Here is a 19,927-nt window from a genome sequence, read left to right on the forward strand (position 1 = left end):
AATATTACATAAAGTATCCCCCTTTTACTAACAATTTCAGACCTTGTACACTATCTTTGCTATTAGGCCTACTAAATGGATATGATTCAAACTTGAAAGAATTTCTTATACATTATCACACACATCATATTATGACCTGTCCCCTTTTTACTTAGACTTTCAGTTTAATTTTGATGCACCATATCTTTGTTACACTGTTATTATTGAATGGGTTTGATTCACATTTAAAATAATTTTTTCCCTCTTCATTGTCCTCAAAATATGACACAAGGTCCTTAATACTCGACAACCAATATTTTATGAATTATGCCCCCGTTTACTTAGAATTTCAGGTCAGAGTTGTAATATTATAGTTATTACTAAATGGATTTGATTCAAACTTAAAATAGTTGTTCCACATTATTATTCATATGATATGCCAGATGATGCATGACTCTTGCAGAAATATTCCTTGAACTGTGTCCGTTTTTATATCAGTTAGTAGTTTGATACACTTTCTGTCTCCGTTAATACTAAATACATTTGACTCATATATAAACTATTGTCCACTATCATCATCTACATAGGAGTCATTAAACGCAGCTTCCTCAGACCTGCCATGTTTCATGATCCAGCATCGAAATAGTCGAGCACGCTGTCTCCTGTGACACATTTGTGTTCCATATTGTAAAAAAATTTAATGGCCAAGTTTTTTTATCCAGCATGTATTGATCACCTCCTTTTTTTATTAAGGTTTAAGAATCTACTTGGCTTCCTATTTGATAATTGAGTTTAAAATAATTGTGTCTGAGATGTATCAAGGATAATATGGAGAAGAAAAAGTATTGTAGCTTTCTTGGAATGGAAAATTGAGATTGACCTACTTTTTTTACTTAGTGACATGTTTGGATTCTTTCAAGGAATGTGTGATATTTGATGACAGCAGTGTCCCAATTGAATTAACGAACCTTACTGTAGTACAGACGGTACATATATCAGTCAGACGTGGTTCTCTTGGGCCAATTCTACAATATTCCAAGCATAAAGAGGTAGGCTATAACTCGTTTTAAAAACGAAATAAACCGAAAGAAGGTACACTTACAAAAAGTACCAAAGTTCTTTCCTGTCTTACTTTGGAGCACCAACTCAGACATCTGCTTTAAAGAACAACAACCTGACTCCTGGCATGCTAATCAAGTCGACAGATGAAGTCTACAATAAACGTCAAACGCAACTTTGGTTTATCGTCTAATACCCCAGTCACACATACGGCGCGGAAAGCTTCGTACGGCTCAGGTACGGATCGATACGGGTTACTACGTTTCTATCCGTAGCTCGACGTAGCTATTTGCGCCGTATGTGTGACTGTGGTATAAGTTCACGTTTATACGTTTATTGTATACGGTAAAGATACGAAAAATGACCTGTGGATGTAATGATTGAAATTTAATAGCTCTTTTCAATGTGTAAGTCTCACGTTAAAATGTAAATAACATAGTTGGTAGTTCGTCTGCTTGTGTTATCATTTGCCATGACATACATTTAAGACATGAAAAATAAATATTTAGTAAAATTTCCATCTTGTATTACCAATGTCACAAAACCTTAGTTTGGAACAGTATAAAAATGTAACCGTGCGGCAAATGTTAATTGCAAATCTGCTCTTAATAATTACCAATTAGGTGTTGCATAGATATTTGATATACTAGTATATCTCCATTTTGAGATTTATAACCCTGTTTGCTCATGGTGCTGAATTATTCCAGAAATTCAACCTAGAAATATCTTTGAACACAGAAGGCATACATGCAGAAGAGACAGTCAAAGAAAATGATGAAGATTTCTCATTGAATGGGGAGTCTGAATTCATTGTCATTGCAATACATGACGACACCGAGGATAAAAGGTTTAATCAGTTTTGTTTTCATGTAAACAAGAAAGTTGTTTTGTCTTTCATTTTGTATCTTTCAAATATTTTTAAATATGAAAATGTGATGTCTTTGAAAGCAAATACACTTTATCAAGGAGACTTGTGGGATCAACAACAATTTATTTCAATCGTCTAGTCGAATAACATTGACCTGCATTAAGAAATATCTTGCTCTTCTCTGTAAACATGCAAACAGATGTAAACCAAAAGGTTTTGTCATGCCGTCACAGTTCTTTTTATAATGCAAGCCTTATACACCTTACTTTATTCCTGATCTCATATTTTGATTAATATACTGTTTTCAACTACTGGTTTCAGTGTAACTGTTACTATTGATGGTGAAAGTGAAGAGTTTACATACAGCAATGGTGGTGGTTGGGACCCATGGGGAAATGGAAAGAAAGACAAAGATGACGATGGTCCTGTATCTTACAGCGTTTCAGTTGCAACATCATTTGAAGATTCACCGAATTTCATAGGAAGTGTACAAAACCTAATCCTGGATGAAAGGTGTGTAATCACTTGTTCTATTTTCAAATAAAACTGAGTAATAATAATGGACAGTAGAAACCGAATATATTTTGACCATTACATCATTGAAATATTAAAAATATATTGGTACAACCTACATATAGAAAGCTCATATCAGAAACAACTTTAATTGTTTTTTTATAAATTATAATGTTACACTAATTTGTTTCAATCTATCTTTTACTAAATGGTTTGATTAACTGAGTTTATGCTAATCCCTACCTGTTTATGTATGTATGTTGTTATATCTAACAGATGAGGAGGTCTTGTTTCTTTCCTAAACAAAGTTTGCAAAGCAGAGCACGTCGAATAAAACAGTCTTTTGAGACATTGAATTAACTTGGATAATCTTTCAATTACACACATCTTTGAAACAGTTCTTCAATACAAACATGATAAAAAATAGTCAAGTTAAACCTTTTAAACTGTCTTTTATTTACAGACCAGTGGACTTACTACAATATGTGGAATCAAATAAACTTGGAAGATGTACAGTAGATCCAGTCCCAAGAAAGACAATTGTTACTGATACAACAACTAAAGGAATAACTTGTCAGTAGGACTGCGATTGATATGTTTCGACACATTGTGGCTGTTTATTTTGTAAAAAGACAAACAACGATTTTAACGTTCCATACCATTTCTTACATGAAATGTACAGCATCCCCATTTCTTACATGAAATTTACAGCATCCCTGCCCGTCAAGATAGTTGATGCATTGCTTTTCGCCTAAAAGCCCATCTGCTAATCGGTCCGTTCAATATTTCGTGCCCGGATAACTCCTTTTATACTTTTCAAACTTGACAGGAATGGTAATTTGCACATCTTGTCGGGAAGCTAACGGAGGAATATTCTTCATTTATTTTCAAAATTCTTCGTCTTTTATACTTACATGTTGTTGTAAATTAACAGTGTCACCTAGGGTTACATCATGTTGGCTGTACGGTCATTTTTCCAGATTACCTATTTTTTGCAGTGTCATTGTACTTAGAAATGTATTCGTTATTGTCGTGAGAAATTGTTCAGATAATATGTAAGAAATCATCATTGCTGTGTGTAATACAACTCCTTTGTCTCAAGTCTCCTGCAACCTGTTTCACACACACTTTTGTTCATAACAAAGTTGGTGACATTTGAGTAAACGTTTTGAAAAACATATTTTGTACATTATATCATTTTCTTTTTAACTTACTGCCCCAATCTACTAGTATATAAAGGTTAAGCCATTGTCCATTTTTGTACTTATTAAAACCACAAATTTCATGTTAAATTCCATTATTTATCACTTACACGTTCATCTCAATTGTTGTCACTGTTGTGCACAAGAATATGCTGTCTTACCTAAACATAAACGCATTTCATCATTGTAAATTATCATGCTGTGTTTATATTCTCTTCAAACTTTTTGCCTTTATTTGCTTAATATTGCTTTAACGAGATATATTTACTAAGATTTATGTTGTCCATGAAAATACGCAAAACGCTGCTCTTATTAGCCTTTTTATAGATCGCTGTACTGAACCTCGTTTCAGACATTTGTTTGCTTACGAACATTTTATAACTAAAAGTCAGTTCAGTTATTGGGCATTTTCAATAATTATTTTGTTTATTAAACATTTCTATATAATTTCGTAAGTGTTTAGATGTGAAATTACTTTTGGGTGAAAAATCTGTTTCCGTACCCAAATTTAACATAATGCTGCCAATCTCCTTACATTTTTTTCTGATAAAATAAACATTTTCTCAAATATTTTTAATTACGAAAGATTTCTAAATTCTATACGTGTTTCGCGCACATGCCTTCTTTTTAAAGATCTAATGTGTTTCCATAACCGCAGGTACATCATTTTTAAGACTAACTAGAGCAAATACCATGAAGTGGTCTACATTTACATTAAATTAAATATGTTAAAGATTATTTCAGCTTTTTTATATAGTATACTAGAGTCAATTTAACAGATGTTATGTTTGATTAAATATTGGCGTTATTTGGTGCTATTACTTAATGTATTATGCTTTAGTTCGAACCTTGATCGTTTGCTCTGTTGTATTTATTAGATACTCAGGCATTAATTATTTCACTGTTGATATACTTAATAACTGTATAACGCAACACTTAGTTTTTCACATCGCTGAAGAAGTTGTTTCTTACATTTGGAATACATTTAGATACAAATCAAAATTACAGCTTAATCTAATTATGCCATCACGTGATTCTATTCATTTTAATACCTCAACCCATCAGGAATAAGTTAAAAAATATGAATTGCTTTTAATTTAGTAACTCGCTTACATTTTCATGGTAAATTTAAGGTATTTATTTGTTTCACAGTGCGTTTGTAAAAGTGAAATACGAGATAATTATTGCGACATGGAACCACGTAAATGTCAAATGAGCCGCGCCATATGAAAACCGCGTAGTCTGGTCAGGATCCATGCTGTTCGCTAACAGTTTCTCTAATAGCAATAGGCTTTGAAAGCGAACAGCATGGATCCTGACCAGACTGCGCGGATGCGCAGGCTAGTCTGGATCCATGCTGTTCGCAAACGCACTATGTTGGTTTTCTCCTGGCGCGGCTCAAATATTTTAAAGTCAAAGTTACTCATCCCAGTACAGTTTTAAAAGGATGAATAAAATGGGCATGCTTGATAACTAGTTGTTGTTGGATTTCAATTATTTTGTTATTTTCCAATGTCAAAGAGCTCAAAATGAGCGAACTATTATTACATGGACACCAGTGTGAATACAGATACTTACTTTTCTCCATAAAAATACTAAATGTTTATATTTCATTATGGCTTTGACAACAATGATATTTTTGTAAGATTTATGATTTGTTCCGTGTTAAATTGAAAATAATTCTTTATGTTTATGTGGTTTTTTTGTGTACTTAGTTATATACGCAGTGTTGCGTTAGACGATCTGCTATGTGTATACATTGTTTTCATAAAGGCCCTTAAAAAGGCCCGAGGTCTGTTGTGCGGCCTAAGGTCAATACCACCTACCAATGACATTTTACAAGGTCATTATGAATACACGTTTATTGACAATTTCATTTACATGATCACTTTTGGATAAAACTATTTTTCATTTACCATGACTTCGAGTGTCATGTCCGCTGATTTCCCACTGTAAATAATAAAGTTGCCCATAAAAATTTACGGGCAGCAACTTACAGTGGTCATGAAATAAATGCTACTGTCTATGAAAAAAATTGAATTTGCTTTAAAAGATTTTATGTGAACTCGAACGGGTCTTAAATACTGCTTTGTTTGTACCCAGTCTTTCTCAAAAAGAAACAAGTATACATGCCATTTATAATACTATATTATTTCAATATGACTTTTCTCCAGATGGTTACGCAATGATACCGGTGAATTTTTGCCTTGATATATTTTACCATTCCACGCTGTACCCAGTTCCCATGATTTACAGTTCCTCACATGGTTTACAATTCCTCGCTGTACCCAGTTCCTATGGTTTACCATTCCACCCTGCACCCAGTTCCCATGGTTTACCGTTCCACGCTGTACCCAGTTCACATGGTTTACAATTCCACACTGTACCCAGTTCCCATGGTTAACGATTCCACGCTGTACCCCAGTTCCCATGGTTTACAATTCCATGCAGTACTCCGGTCTTATAGTTTAACATTCCACGCTGTACCCATGTCCTATGGTTTGTCGTTCCACTCTGTACCCAGATCCCATGGTTTACCATTCCACGCTGTGCCCAGATGGCATGTTTTACCATTCCAAGCTGTGTCCGGGTCCAATGGTTTACAATTCCATGTTGTAACCAGGTTCCATGGTTTACCTTTTCACATTGTACCTAGTTCCCTGGTGGTAATAAAACTGAATTTCAGCACCAATCTCGGAATGCAATGTTGTCGTTGGTCAATCCAAAGAATGTATTGAAAGTATTTGAGTTGTCAACTAGTAACAAAACGCAGCATTATATTTGAACCCTTAAGTAAATTCCTCATTATGTCTTGAATGATAAATGCAACGGTGTTCACGAAGGTAAAATATTTAGATATATGATAAATCGGGTAAAGAGTTAACAAGCCATGAATTTAGTTTTCTACATTTGTTGAGAATTAGTTTAGCGAGAAATAAATTTCATTTTACCAAAACAACTCAGAAATTGCTTTTTTGCTCAATAAATTTATCGTTTATTCAGTTGTGTTCATTTTTCTTTATTACCATTTGTGTTTTTCTCTTGAACCAACTTCGCATTTACGTCAATGAAAGATACCTCATATAATTTTCAAAGGCGAAGCTTGTGTTTGACGGTGATATCCCGTTCAGTTAACTCTTGTGTGCGGCAAGGCAGAACATGAAACCAGTAAAGACAATTTACATGAAGCATTATGTTAGATTAGCGATTCTTTAATAGATAAATAATCATTAAACACAACCTTCCCTTTCTTGACCCATGAACCAGGATTGTTGGGAACCGTGTTTTAATTATCTAGGTTTTGAATAAAGCCCAAAACTTGTTTGTTTGTATTTAAACTTATCTAAAGCTGCCACCGGTAACCTATATTGGACGGTTTCCCAAAAAGAAAATATACTCCAGTTCATGAAGTTTCTCTGGTTCTTTGGCGTGCTAGACGTAAAGCATGCACACACGGGACTCTTATCCGAATGTTAGTTATTTTAGTTGGAACAGCGAGGGATTGAACTCACGATCCCTGGTTTCTAAATCGAACAGTATTATCACTGGACCATTACGTCCGCTCTAAATGCCCGAAGGATCAACAATCGTCCTTTTACAGCGTGACCTAAACCTAACGACACCCACTCCAAAACAATACGTCATTATAAGACATTGTGCATCGAATATCACTGAATCAGTTAATTTAAATTCATTCGAATGATCTACCGTTCTCTTGCAGCATTTAGGACGTATTTTGTTAGCACGACCAAAACCTAGCGACACACCTGCCCTTGAAACACATCATGATAATATACCCTACATCAAATATCATTGAATCAAATACTTTTTCTAAATTCAGCAAAACAACCAGACAAAAACAACCCATTCCTGACATCAAAACTATTTAGAATATAGATAAATGCATTACATTGCAAAAAAAATCTGTATAAGCAGAAGTGGCGCATTTTATCTTTGATGTAAACAGATCGTCCATTTCCTTCTTTTAATGTATAAAAAGATGAAATGGACCTTTTGTAAGCATTACAGAGATTTTAATCCCATAATAACGTGCTAAAAGGTTTGATATGAACGTTGATCAAATCTCTGTGTCTTTTCCAAAGAACTATAAATGCAAATTATCCTAACGTTGAAGTTCCTTATTTGGAATATGTTATACTTTCATTAATTTAAACTTTTGTTGTAATCTACATATTAAATAGCCATCTCACATCACTTGTGCCACAATGATAAATTTAAATCATTTATAGGGAAAAGAATATATATCACTTTAATATGAAATACATTTATTATATACCTAACAAATTAACGTTAAAAATACTCAAATACCAGTTGACTAGTCCAGTTGTTATTGGCACAGTTCATGTATTGGCGTCATACAGCATGAAATGTGCCTTGTAGTCATAATGACACACCTAGTTTCAGAATGGCTCTCATGTTATAGCCCTCTGGTCATTTTAGCATTTGATGTGCCATTACGGCAAGAAGGAACATCGCAATCGTATATTTATTTTTTCTAACACGGCTCAATTTTATTACCAGTTTAACAAAGAACGTAAGGTCATGAGACAGCAATGACCTTCCCACACACAATACGAAATTTCAATTGTTTTCAACAGCACAGTTAAATCGAACATAATTATGTAATATAGGTCTGTGTGCCTTAAGGCGATATTGGAATATTGGACCAATATTGACCCTCGGACAAATACTCTCATTACCGGTACCAATATCACATACCAGCCCTGTATATCAACCTCAAAGTATTGACTGTCTGTCTGAGCTCGTAAACAAGTTACTAAAAAACCGTTTTATAGGTAATAACTGTTTGGTACAACAATTCTTTTACATCTTTCCAGGAGCTAAATATAAATTACATACATTCATTATGTCTACAAGGTTTGTAACCAGAACTTGTTTGCTTGTCTCCGAATCCAAAGAGGGTAAACGGAAGATTAAATAATTGGCTATCCAACAAGATATATAGGCAAACTCACATCTTTTCAAGACCATAATTAATTCTAATTTAAAGTTGTGTCAATATTTTGATATTGTTTTCAATTAAGTTACAAAGTAGCAGTCATTTTTTTCCAAAATAACATAGGATTTCATAGCAATATCTTGTGACCAATCGTTCTATAAGAAAGCACCTTTTTCAGTGCAACAGTGTACTATCTACAGCGTTAAATACTGTATGATATTTTTTTTTTACTAAAATGTTAAAGATTATTTGTAACTTGATGAGCTAACAGAAACAACTGCAAAGGTATTCTATACTCAGATAAATAATCCTATTTCCGTTAGTGGTAAAAACAAACTACCATCAATTATTATAACAAAAAAAAAAAACATTTTCATTTTTTCTAAATTAATATATTATATATATACAAGACAACGGGTTGTCGTTAATTGCTATCAAAGCTAAAGCAAGTACATGTATCTCAAAATATGATTTTTCTGAAAATATGAAAAGCTTTTGTTATATTTAACTGACTGAACATTTACGGTGCTATTTTCTAAGGTTTATGTCCGATATTTGACTAACTGTAGCCCCATTTAAATGTAAAGAAGAAAACGGTGCCAACAAGGAGGCGTCGCCCACAAGACTAATTATTAATAACATTACAAAACTAATATATATCTAGGTATATAATTCAATCTTATCCTATTTAAACGCTAATCAAATACTAGTAATCTAAGTAACAAAGGTCCCTATCACAAGTTAAATACTCACTATTGAATAGTGCTGAAACATAATGTACTAATGTCTCAAAATAGCTTCAACCTAGCAGTAACCCTAACGCAATTTAAAATTACTCTTAAATACTATCTCAAAGTCCACCGCCTTGATACTGCAAGACAAAAAGTAGTTTGATTTTACCTGAAAGAGCAAATATACTTACAAGTTGGTCGGCACATCCCAGTTTACAAATAGAGGAGATAAGGGAATGCTTTCTCAATTCATAAAAGCGGCTTTAACGCTTAAGGGATTACCTTTTATGGCATAAATTACGGTTTATCTTCACATATCACTTAATCATAGACCGAAACTTCCAATGAACAAATTCCATAGTAAGGCCTTTTTATTGAAATATTTAAAGTAAACAACTCATTTCATATGTTACGTTGATATTGGACCATACGTCAAATTCATCACGTCTTTGAATTTTAATTTCAGTCATCCGATAAAAATACATTTAACATAAGGATAGAAATGGGAGTTATGATCGAAAAAATGTTGGGGATGTTAATAAAAAGTGTCATAGTGTTAACGGTTATTTTCACAAGTGTCAATCTAGGTAATTATGGAAGATTTTTTTCATTATCTTTTGTACAAGGAGTAATTGCATGTCTAAATAAGTTATATACCTCTATATTTATCTTCACATTTAGAACATTTTGCCTCATGGAATATACCCTTTAAATTTACTTTTATTTTATACAGTTTAGGATTTTATTTGTGATTGTTAGCAAAACAAAGAAATTAGAGTACCTATATATGTCTTAAATTGGAAAACGCTAAAAATGCATGAATTTAGACATCTTTTTCAAAATGTACTCAAACTATTGCGTCATTTAAAGAGATACAAAATACTTAAAAGCAAATGGACTTTATATATGTAATAGAAAGTTTAAAGTAACATCAATAATAAAAACAAAACCTGATATATAGGGAATCATATAAATTTAAATATGGAATATATTTGGAATACGTTGCATTTATAACTTTTGTTTTACTTATAAACAAATAATTTTTATAAAAATCCATTTATAACAAAGACATGAATGAAAACTTCGCCATTTCATAGAGATAGTACCAATAAAAAAATAACGCAGGTTGCTTTATATAATATTTAAGGTGGTTCGCGGGGTTCCTACGAAAATTTCGAAGTATGAGATATAAGACTGATATTAGGTCTGTATGTACTAACATCTCCTGTCTTTCATTTGGAGGAAAAAGAAAATCGTTCCGAGTCCACATTTCCTTTGAAGAGCGCCACCTTGCGGCACATGTATTTTTCAAGGGAAATCGTCGTTTTACTGTTATAATCTCATTAAAGTTAATGTTATTAAGTTTTTTAAACTCAGGAATGTAGCTAAATTCAATGTTATTGTTTACATGTTGCGTTTTGTAAATTATTTCATTTGGAAAATGCTTAGGTAAAAAGATAATCGTAGTAGGGGTGGGGAAAAATAGCGAAAATATTCAATGTATTTCATGGCCGTTTAGCCGAAATAAAATAAAACGGTACGGTCAAAGTTCTTGATTTTTAAATATATTCTTCTTTAATCGTTTCTGAACAAGAAAATAAAATAAAAGTAGGGGGCCTTCACGGCAGATTTTTTGCAAATTTACTTTTTATTTGTTTTGGTAATGTAAATTTTGTGACGTTGATACACATTGACGGCGTTAACATCGCGCAAACGCTGACTTCATTATGTCTTTCATTGATATATACAGGACCTTCAGAGTTCACAAAAATCTTTAGAATCTTTTTTTTTTATTTGAATATATTCACATGATGTACATCGTTGCGTATTTTGCAGTCAAAGTATATTATCTAGTAATATATATCGAGTCAGTTAAAGCTACTTGCCCACAGTTTCGGTGAAATTTTTCAGCATGTTCATGTTCGCCAAGTTTGGCACAAAATGTGAATATGTCGCGCTAAAACATGTACTATAACTACTGAATATGGTATAAGTGGTTGATTTTTTTATGAAAATGTTTCATCTTGCATGACTCGCGTATTTTTAAGGGTTAGTAAAGTGTTGGGGGACGGGGATGGGGGTGTAGAAAAAATCTTATCAGTTTATCCGCTATGAATTATAACGGAGCTGTCAAAATTCTTTATTTTCAAACATAGGTTTCTTTAATTATTCCCCGACAAGAAAATAGAAAAAAAGAGTGATATGCAGATTTACATTGAGCCGCGCCATGCGAAAACCAAAATAGTGGCTTTGCGATCAGCATGGATCCAGATGAAGATACAAGATACGAAATGTGGTGAAACTGTTTTCCAGACAAAAATGAAATACATTTTAACGAAAAAGAACATTTTGAAGGGCGGCTAAAACATCAATATGTTTCTTTTTTGTTATGATATGTAACTTTATTTAGAGGTTTTGATTTTCATTATAATTTTAACTGTGTATTATATTTATTGCTTTTTAAACCTATATTGAGTATTTTTGATAAATAAAATCATGGAATCTTAAGCAGATGATGGATAAATGAGATAATGCCTCTTGCGGTAAAAATGTACTTCAGTCTGTGAACTTGAAACCGTTACTTGAATAAAGCTCATTTTCGTGCCGCTTAGTGCATTGAATTTATAACGTCAACGTGAATGGACAATGCAAACCGTATCGAAGGAAAACCTGCTTCAAAATGACAGAACAAAACTAAAACTCTAACTCATTTCGCTTCAAAACATTCAGAAAATAATATAAAACAGATACAGTCGACGCAGACGATATTTTAGGATGGAAAGATGGAAGAAGGGTGGTTTAACTTAGGCTGCTCTTGCGAAGGTTTAGAGGCATGCGTACTTTGTTTAGACCCGCTGTTTCTGTCAGATGTTTTCAAGGAAACGCACTTTATAGAATTTTGGCGGCAAATTAGGATCATTCTTATTTGATGAAGGTTTTATTCCAAAATCGAAGTATGGTATTCCAGTGCTGAATGTAATATAAAAAAGAAACCACTATGATTTCATCTCGTGCATTTCTTTTGGTGTTTCAAACATTTTAAAAGACGGATAAAACTAAGAAATAAATAAAACCACCATTTACATATTCTTTGAAATGTTTTCGCCGAGAATGCTGAAAACAAAATATTTGACTGGTATTTAGTGTAAAAGTGCATTTTGACGCAGATGCAAATGAATTCGGATATTTCAGGACTGCAACTCACTGCAGACCTGGAACGCCTGTATAAATTATAGACCCTGGTATATACCGGATTCAAGCAATTTGAATGAAAATTATCTTTAATGTATATATTTTGTGACCATTGTAATACTAACCCTAACCTTTTGTCAGTATATTATACATATTATACACTAACCGCATGCTGTCGTACAATAATTTGCGTATTTTTGCCGTGCGCTCCGATTGATAATCAGTTCAGGACATGCGCAGAAGACCGCTCCAGCTATGACAGACTGCAATGAGCAACATCGCATAAAGAATGTCCGTGGCATTCAGCGCAAAGTGAACAAAAGTTACCATATGCAAGCATCAAATGGGGATTTTACATTTATGCGTTTTGAAGCACCTTGTCAAATTTTTCTGTTGATTTTATTTTCACAGTTTTGCATATCATGGATCACAAATGTATCATAATTAAAATGATTATAGTGAAGTCTACAAGCAACCACCGACTGGATATATTCCTTAATGAATTACTGTGATCATTGCGTTGGAGATCCACGGCTTAAAAATGTGCCATGAATTGATTACAGTGAAGTCTTCATGCATTAAGTTAGCTCTAAAACTGTTTCAAAAATGGATAAAAGCATTTAGCAGATGCGTATTGGTTGCACGCAATGCTAATTACGACGCCAGTATTCAGAAATCCATGTGAATGTAGACTCTCTTCTTGCAGAAAGCTAGTCTAATAGAATTTGAGACAGGCTGGAATTTTGATACCCTGACAGAAACGGCAAGGGTGTCCGTTGTCATCATTTTAAATGACATTATACATAATTATAAAAACAAAATAATTAGCATCTTTAAGGAAATTGTTGAACTGACGTTGAAGAATATTTCTAGATGATATACTTAGATTGTAAATTACTTAACACTGTAAATAATGTGAATCTATTTAGTAAAAATATTTCATTTTTGTGTACTTTCATCATCCTGTATATACAAAAATGTATCTTTAAGGACATAATGAACAAAACGTTTGTGTGACGTTAACAGCATAAATGGCGTATCAACGCCACAATATTTACATTTATTTTTACCAAAACAAATAAAAAGTAAATTTACAAAAAATCTGCCGTGAAGACCCCCTATTTTTATTTTATTTTCTTGTTCAGAAATGATTAAAGAAGAATATATTTGAAAAACAAGAACTTTGACCGTTCCGTTTTATTTTATTTCGGCTAAACGGTCATGAAATACATTGAATATTTTCGCTATTTTTCCCTACTCCTACTACGGATATCTCTTTATTCAAGCATTTTCTAAATGAAATAACTTACAAAATCAAAATGTAAACAATACCATTGAATTTATCTATATTCCTGAGTTTGAAAAAATTTAATAACATTAATTTTAATGCGGTTATTACAGAAAAACGGCGTTTTCTCTTGAAAAATACATGTGCCGCCAGGTGGCGCTCTTCAAAGGAAATGTGGACTCGGAACTATTTTCTTTTTTCTCCAAATGAAAGACAGGAGATGTTAGTACATACAGACCTAATATCAGTCTTATATCTCATACTTCGAAATTTTCGTAGGAACCCCGCGAACCACATTAAGACTGGGTATAATACTTAAGTCTTGATTTGATCATTTCGAGGCATGTTATTTAAGATTTTCAAAAACGTCCTATTTAATCTCCATGTAGCCGCTCTTGCAGATAGTCCTACCTATCAAGTCATTGATAAATAGTTAATCCCCAAATATAACTGAATTATTGCGGGAAGAAGTTATCTCGATGCAAAATGGTTGTCAAATACATGCATATTGTATGACAACAGAAAACGTTTTAAGTCTAACAAAATAAATACAGATCCACTGTTTAAGCTGAAATTTAGATATAATGTTACTTGAACCATATCACACATGAAAACAATTCTCAGTAGTTACCATGAAAACTGACAGTACAATGATAGCCTTATCACTATGTTTTTAAACATACAGTTACTATTTTGTTCCTTTTAACATGTACCATACAGGTGTATAGGTAAATGTAGTGTAATACCACTCGTGTAATGATGATGATGATGATGATGGTGATGATGATGATGATAATAATGATAATAATAATAAAATAGCAATAATAACAGTAATGTTTTAGAACACATGTGCCTAAAAATATTCAAGTTATATGGTCATTTTGATTATTGTTTTACTTCTTGTTTAATATAAATTTTAAATACATATCTGTTACAGAGAATGTCAAAAATCAAACCACAACTAGTACTACAAGGACGCCAGTCATGACTACCGGCAATGCCTCCTGCGGTAGCTATAGGAACAATAGCTCTCCAGAGTGGTCTGCAGATTGCATATTCCCGGACTTGTATTCCATAGAGAAGGGGGAATGTGAACCATTCACCGAAGTAGACTGTGGCAACCGTTCAGAACCAATAACACCGTGTATGTATCCATTTGACAGGAAGCTTACATTCTCCCTTGAAAGCATGTTGAGTGGTTGCAATTTTTATTATATTTATATGATATGTATTTTCAAACACTTAACAGAATAATGAATCTTGTGTAATTCAAGACTGTTAAGTCTAAGAAACCAGTAGTATTTGTATATCAAATAATAATAAAAAAAAACGATGGATTTACTTCTGTAATTGGTCAAATGGGAGAATGTGGGAAAATGTGGGAAAATGCAATTGTAACATTTTGTTAACTATACTCCTGTAATTGGTGAAATGGGAGAAAGCAACAGTTACAAAAATCCATTGGGATTTTACACCTGTAACTGGCGAAACTGAAGTAGGAAATAGTACGTTGTTTTGCATGAAAATCTTTATTCTAGTGACTTGCAAAATGGAACGAAACATTTGTATTCAAAATACGAAAAAAAAACAATGGGGTTTTCTCTTTCTGTTGTCGCTCTAAACATAAACCTGCTACTCCTTAGCCGCAAAAATCTACGATATGACGACAACAATTATAATTTTAAAGCTGTCCAAAAGTTTTCAAGCTGGCAAAATAATTTAATGCAGACTGACTGTTCTCAAAAAATGAGACACACTTTTATTTTTCTGACTGTTGGTAACTAGAAGACACTGCGGCTAACTATTTACACGAAACTGGGGATAGTGACCGTTGATGAATAGGATCTCTGTATATAAGTCACTTAATAAATTTCACTTTTTTAAAACTTACATACACAAATGCGTACCATTTAATTAATAATTAAATGACATATAATGCTCAAATTATTAACTGCTTATACATGTTAACAATTCTGTGCCGCCATTCTTAATAATTTATATTTTTGTATTATTTGAACTTGTTGCAAACCCATTTGTCGTTGTTTTGTTGTAATTTTATGTATCTATTTGAATGTTTATATAAGCAACAAATATAGTTAAATCAGTGCAATACATGTACATGTATCAACTTTTTGTAAGGTAAATTAGTGTCATGTTCCAACTATTATATATTTCAATATTTCTTCTGTTTCATATATGCCATTTTGTCTTTGTGCTTCATAGATATCGGCATATTTCTTTTTCTTTTTTGCATATGCCAATACCAGTATATTACAACCTTAAAGTTTTGGAAATCAAGTAAATCAAAATCATGTATATTTTACATATTTTACAGTATAACGTTAAATAATTTTTACTTTTTCAGGTGAATATCCTAAGTCAAATTGCACAAGACCAAAAGGTGAAAACGTATCTTTATGCACATGTGAAAAAGACTCAGATTTGAATTTTGACATGTGCTTATCGCTCAAAGACGGCGACCATGCATGGCCGGCACGTCACTGGTCTCCATTCTACGTTCAGTGTACATCCCAGCGAACTCTCCCAAGTAGCTGTTCCGGGCATTCAGTGATCTACAACTTCTTTCAAAATAAATGTCAGTTGGTGTATGAAGTGGTGAACGCAGCCTACAACTTGTCTTTATCGTTAGATATTCCGGAATCTCTTTACCACCTAATATCAGTTGCACCAACGAAATTTATGCACCAAACAACACAAGATATTTCTATGACACCAACACCTACTACAAATATTTTAATACAGAAAACACCTGACGGTTTTGGAGCATTTACAGACATAAGATCTACGAGTGTGTTTCAACATGGTGGAAGTTCAATGGGTATAAGTGCTCTGTCATACACAACACCACCTCTTAGTGATGTAAAACTAACCACCACCGGTATAACCCATCTTACTTCATCCGTATATAACTTTGAATTATCAACTCAGTTATTTTCTTCTTCTAGTTCTTTTTCGGGAGGAGCTACAGACTACCTACTAGAACCATCGTCACTTACATCTGTATCACCTCATTTTGTGCCGCATTTACCTTTTGAAACAAAGACTAAGTTTATCAGCACTGAGGTTTTACCTCTACCGAATAAAAACCAATCTGTCATTAAGGCATACACTATAGTGACTTCTAGTACCATTACAAGTGTTGAAAAGGAACATATATTATCACATAGCTCAGATAGAACAATAGAATCCAAGAAGGAACAAGCAAATATTGAACCAACGCCTTCATCTGCATTCAGTGCTTTTGCAAATACAATAGAGAACATTTTGTATTTCGATTCTTTACATCGAGTTTACACAGCATCTGAAATTTCGTCGCAGTACGAATTGTCGTCACAGAATTTGTTTTCCTTTTATGAATCAATGGACCCTTCTTTTCCAGATTCACTACAAACAAACTCAGTTTTTGATTTGACGTCCGCGTATTCAGTGTATCCTTCGGAATCCAATACGATATCTGACTTTTCTTCCGGGTTAGAATCCTTGCAAACGTCACATTCATTGAACTCGGTGGGCACATCATCAGGCAATTCTTATGAATTATCATTGTTACTGTCATCAGTTCAAACAAGCTTGTCGTCATTCTCATTAACACCCTTCCTACCACAATCAGTGCCATCCTCGTCCTCTCCTTCGCCACAACCAACAAAGTCATCCACATTTATGTTAACTGAAACTTCTTTCTCCCAAAGGCAGTCGCCATCATTAACATCACTGTCGTCATTGATGTTAGTATATTTATCTTCTTTTGACTATCAGTCGTCACCAGTGTCTGTAACGGATTCATTAACAACATCTAAACATTTATCTAAATTGGAAGGTACATACTCACCATTGTCAACATTGGTAGAAAAAAACACTTTGCTGCATTTTTCATCTTTGTCGTCACCTTCCAAAACAGATTTCTTTAAAGGTAAAACAACATCATTACCGCCATTATCAACTACATTATCACTGTTATCATCATCACCGTTATCATCATCAGTAACAACAATAACAACATCATCATCATCTTCTTCTTCTTCTTCAAAAGTATCATCATTACCACCACCGTCATCTTCATCATTATCGTTGTCAACTACATTATCACTTTTATCATCATCACCGTTATCATCACTACCATCATCAACATCAACATCAAAAACATCATCATCAACATTATCACCACCACCATCATCATCATTACCGTCATCGTCATTCATTTCAACGCCATCTTCAGCCTTTCAGTCCGCATCCATGAACAGGTTATCATCAAGAGCTATAACACCATTAATGTCATCATTTTCTTTCCCGTCTCCAAAATATTTACCGTCCTCAATGATAACACATCTGTCTATGTCAGATTTGCTTACAGAAGGTAGAGCTACATCGGCACCGTTATCAACAACGTCACATCTTGATATGGCAGAACTAAAAAGTGACGGTAGATTTGTGTTGAAGTCATCAGTGGCTATTTCCCAAATATCGCCGTCAAAATCAATGTCTGAAGTTCTATCTCTTTCAAAAACATTTTCTGCTACCTCAGTGACTACCTCGCTCTTTTCCATGACAGAATCAATTATACACGAGAGATCTGTGCCTGAAGCATTATCGGAAACGCCGATATTACCTTCAAACGTACAAACAGAACACGAGATTGCTTATTCCACATTGAACAATTTATCAATGGAAACGTCTATTGGATCGGTGTCATCTTCTAAAAAAGAAGAGTCGGCTTCAAAGAAATCTTTTCAGACTCGTGGTGATAGTTCAAATGAAATAAAACCATCAAAAACATTTACGAGCGGAAGTTCAAATGAATTGGAACTGTCGACAGATTTTCTGGGCGGAAGTTCTAGTACACTGGAACCATTAACAACTTTTCCGGGCGGACGTTCAAGTGTATTGGAACCATCAACAACTTTTACGAGTGGCAGTTCCAGTCTATTGAAACCATTTACAACATTTCCGAGCGGCAGTTCCAGTCTATTGAAACCATTTACAACATTTCCAAGTGAACATTTATCAACATCTCCGCGTCAGACAATATCTACTGATAACAAAGCGGGTGGAAAATCTGCTGAAATACAGAAAAACAATGAAACATCTATTGCAATTGGTGTAGGTGTTGGTGGAGGAATTGTATTAATATGTTTGATTTTGTTGATTGTTATAATAGTATTGAGGAAACGGAAGAAAAGGGGAAGAAGAAATTTCTTTCAGGTACGGTTGCCTCCTGAGCTTTTCATGACACGAAGTCTATGATAAATGTGTGTTATCACGGTAAAATGGTAATCTTACAGAAACTTCGGAAATTCCATATACTTTAAGTGGTTTCTTATTTACTTTGACTTAATACTGGTTGTAATTTATTTCATCTACATGGAGCAATTTTAGAATCGTCACATTTCAGAACTAGACAACCCCATTTTACGCCAGAGCTCACAAGCTTTGCTAAAGCCTTGATTGGGATCGTTTGTTGTTTTGAAAAGATTATTGATCTTAAATACGTAAACTCAATTTGAAAATATGAAAATGAACTTTATTTCTTGATGCTTCCTTCGTACATAATTATATAATAGTCGATTTATTGATTTCCATTTCAAAAAGCTCTTCCTGGTGTTTGACATTATACTAATCCTCTTTTTTTATATCGGCTCAGCGGGATGGCTGAGCGTGGGTAAATCGCTCACGATATTATCGTCATGTGTATTAAATACTCATTTATTTTTTGTATGCACTCCTGTATTCTAATTACTGTATTGTTATACTGTAAACGTCTAGGACAAAAATAACATTTAATAAACTATATGTATAGTAAAACTTTGTTTTGTTGAGTAGTGAGTTACGTAATCAACTACGAAACAAAAGTATGTTTTTGTTATGTTTACTTCTCTAGCGGCTAAACACGACTTAGTGCCGTCTTCCTAGGCCTAAATATGTTTTTATTAGATACATTAATCAGACCCGATTATCTGTTTATCTGTCGCTCGTGATACAACACTGATACTCACATGTCATTTGTATTGAAAATGAAAAAAAAATCATACTTTCTTACATTGATTTTCACAAAATTAATCTGTAAAATATGTGCAAAATTTCTCGATCCAATTGCTA

General features: G+C 33.5%; 2 protein-coding genes across 2 annotated transcripts in view; both read left to right on the plus strand.

The window, feature by feature from the left end:
• The window catches only part of LOC123546854 (uncharacterized), a 42,393-nt gene extending 35,770 nt beyond the window's left edge, over positions 1 to 6,623 (plus strand). The window contains exons 24-27 of the mRNA XM_053551158.1: positions 900 to 1,028; positions 1,746 to 1,885; positions 2,228 to 2,419; positions 2,883 to 6,623. Coding sequence (XP_053407133.1) covers positions 900 to 1,028; positions 1,746 to 1,885; positions 2,228 to 2,419; positions 2,883 to 3,000 — 579 coding nt within the window. The 3' untranslated portion in view covers positions 3,001 to 6,623. The remainder of the gene's footprint in view (positions 1 to 899; positions 1,029 to 1,745; positions 1,886 to 2,227; positions 2,420 to 2,882) is intronic.
• A 3,130-nt stretch (positions 6,624 to 9,753) lies between these two features.
• On the plus strand, positions 9,754 to 19,545 carry LOC123547867 (serine-rich adhesin for platelets-like). Its single transcript, XM_045335114.2, has 3 exons — positions 9,754 to 9,920; positions 14,751 to 14,957; positions 16,179 to 19,545. Exons 1-3 carry the CDS (start codon positions 9,836 to 9,838, stop codon positions 19,073 to 19,075), a joined length of 3,189 nt encoding a protein of 1,062 aa, XP_045191049.2. The 5' UTR covers positions 9,754 to 9,835; the 3' UTR covers positions 19,076 to 19,545.
• The last annotated feature ends 382 nt before the right edge of the window (positions 19,546 to 19,927 follow it).

Source organism: Mercenaria mercenaria, chromosome 9, assembly GCF_021730395.1.
Source record: "Mercenaria mercenaria strain notata chromosome 9, MADL_Memer_1, whole genome shotgun sequence".
NCBI classification, from domain to species: Eukaryota; Metazoa; Mollusca; class Bivalvia; order Venerida; family Veneridae; genus Mercenaria; species Mercenaria mercenaria.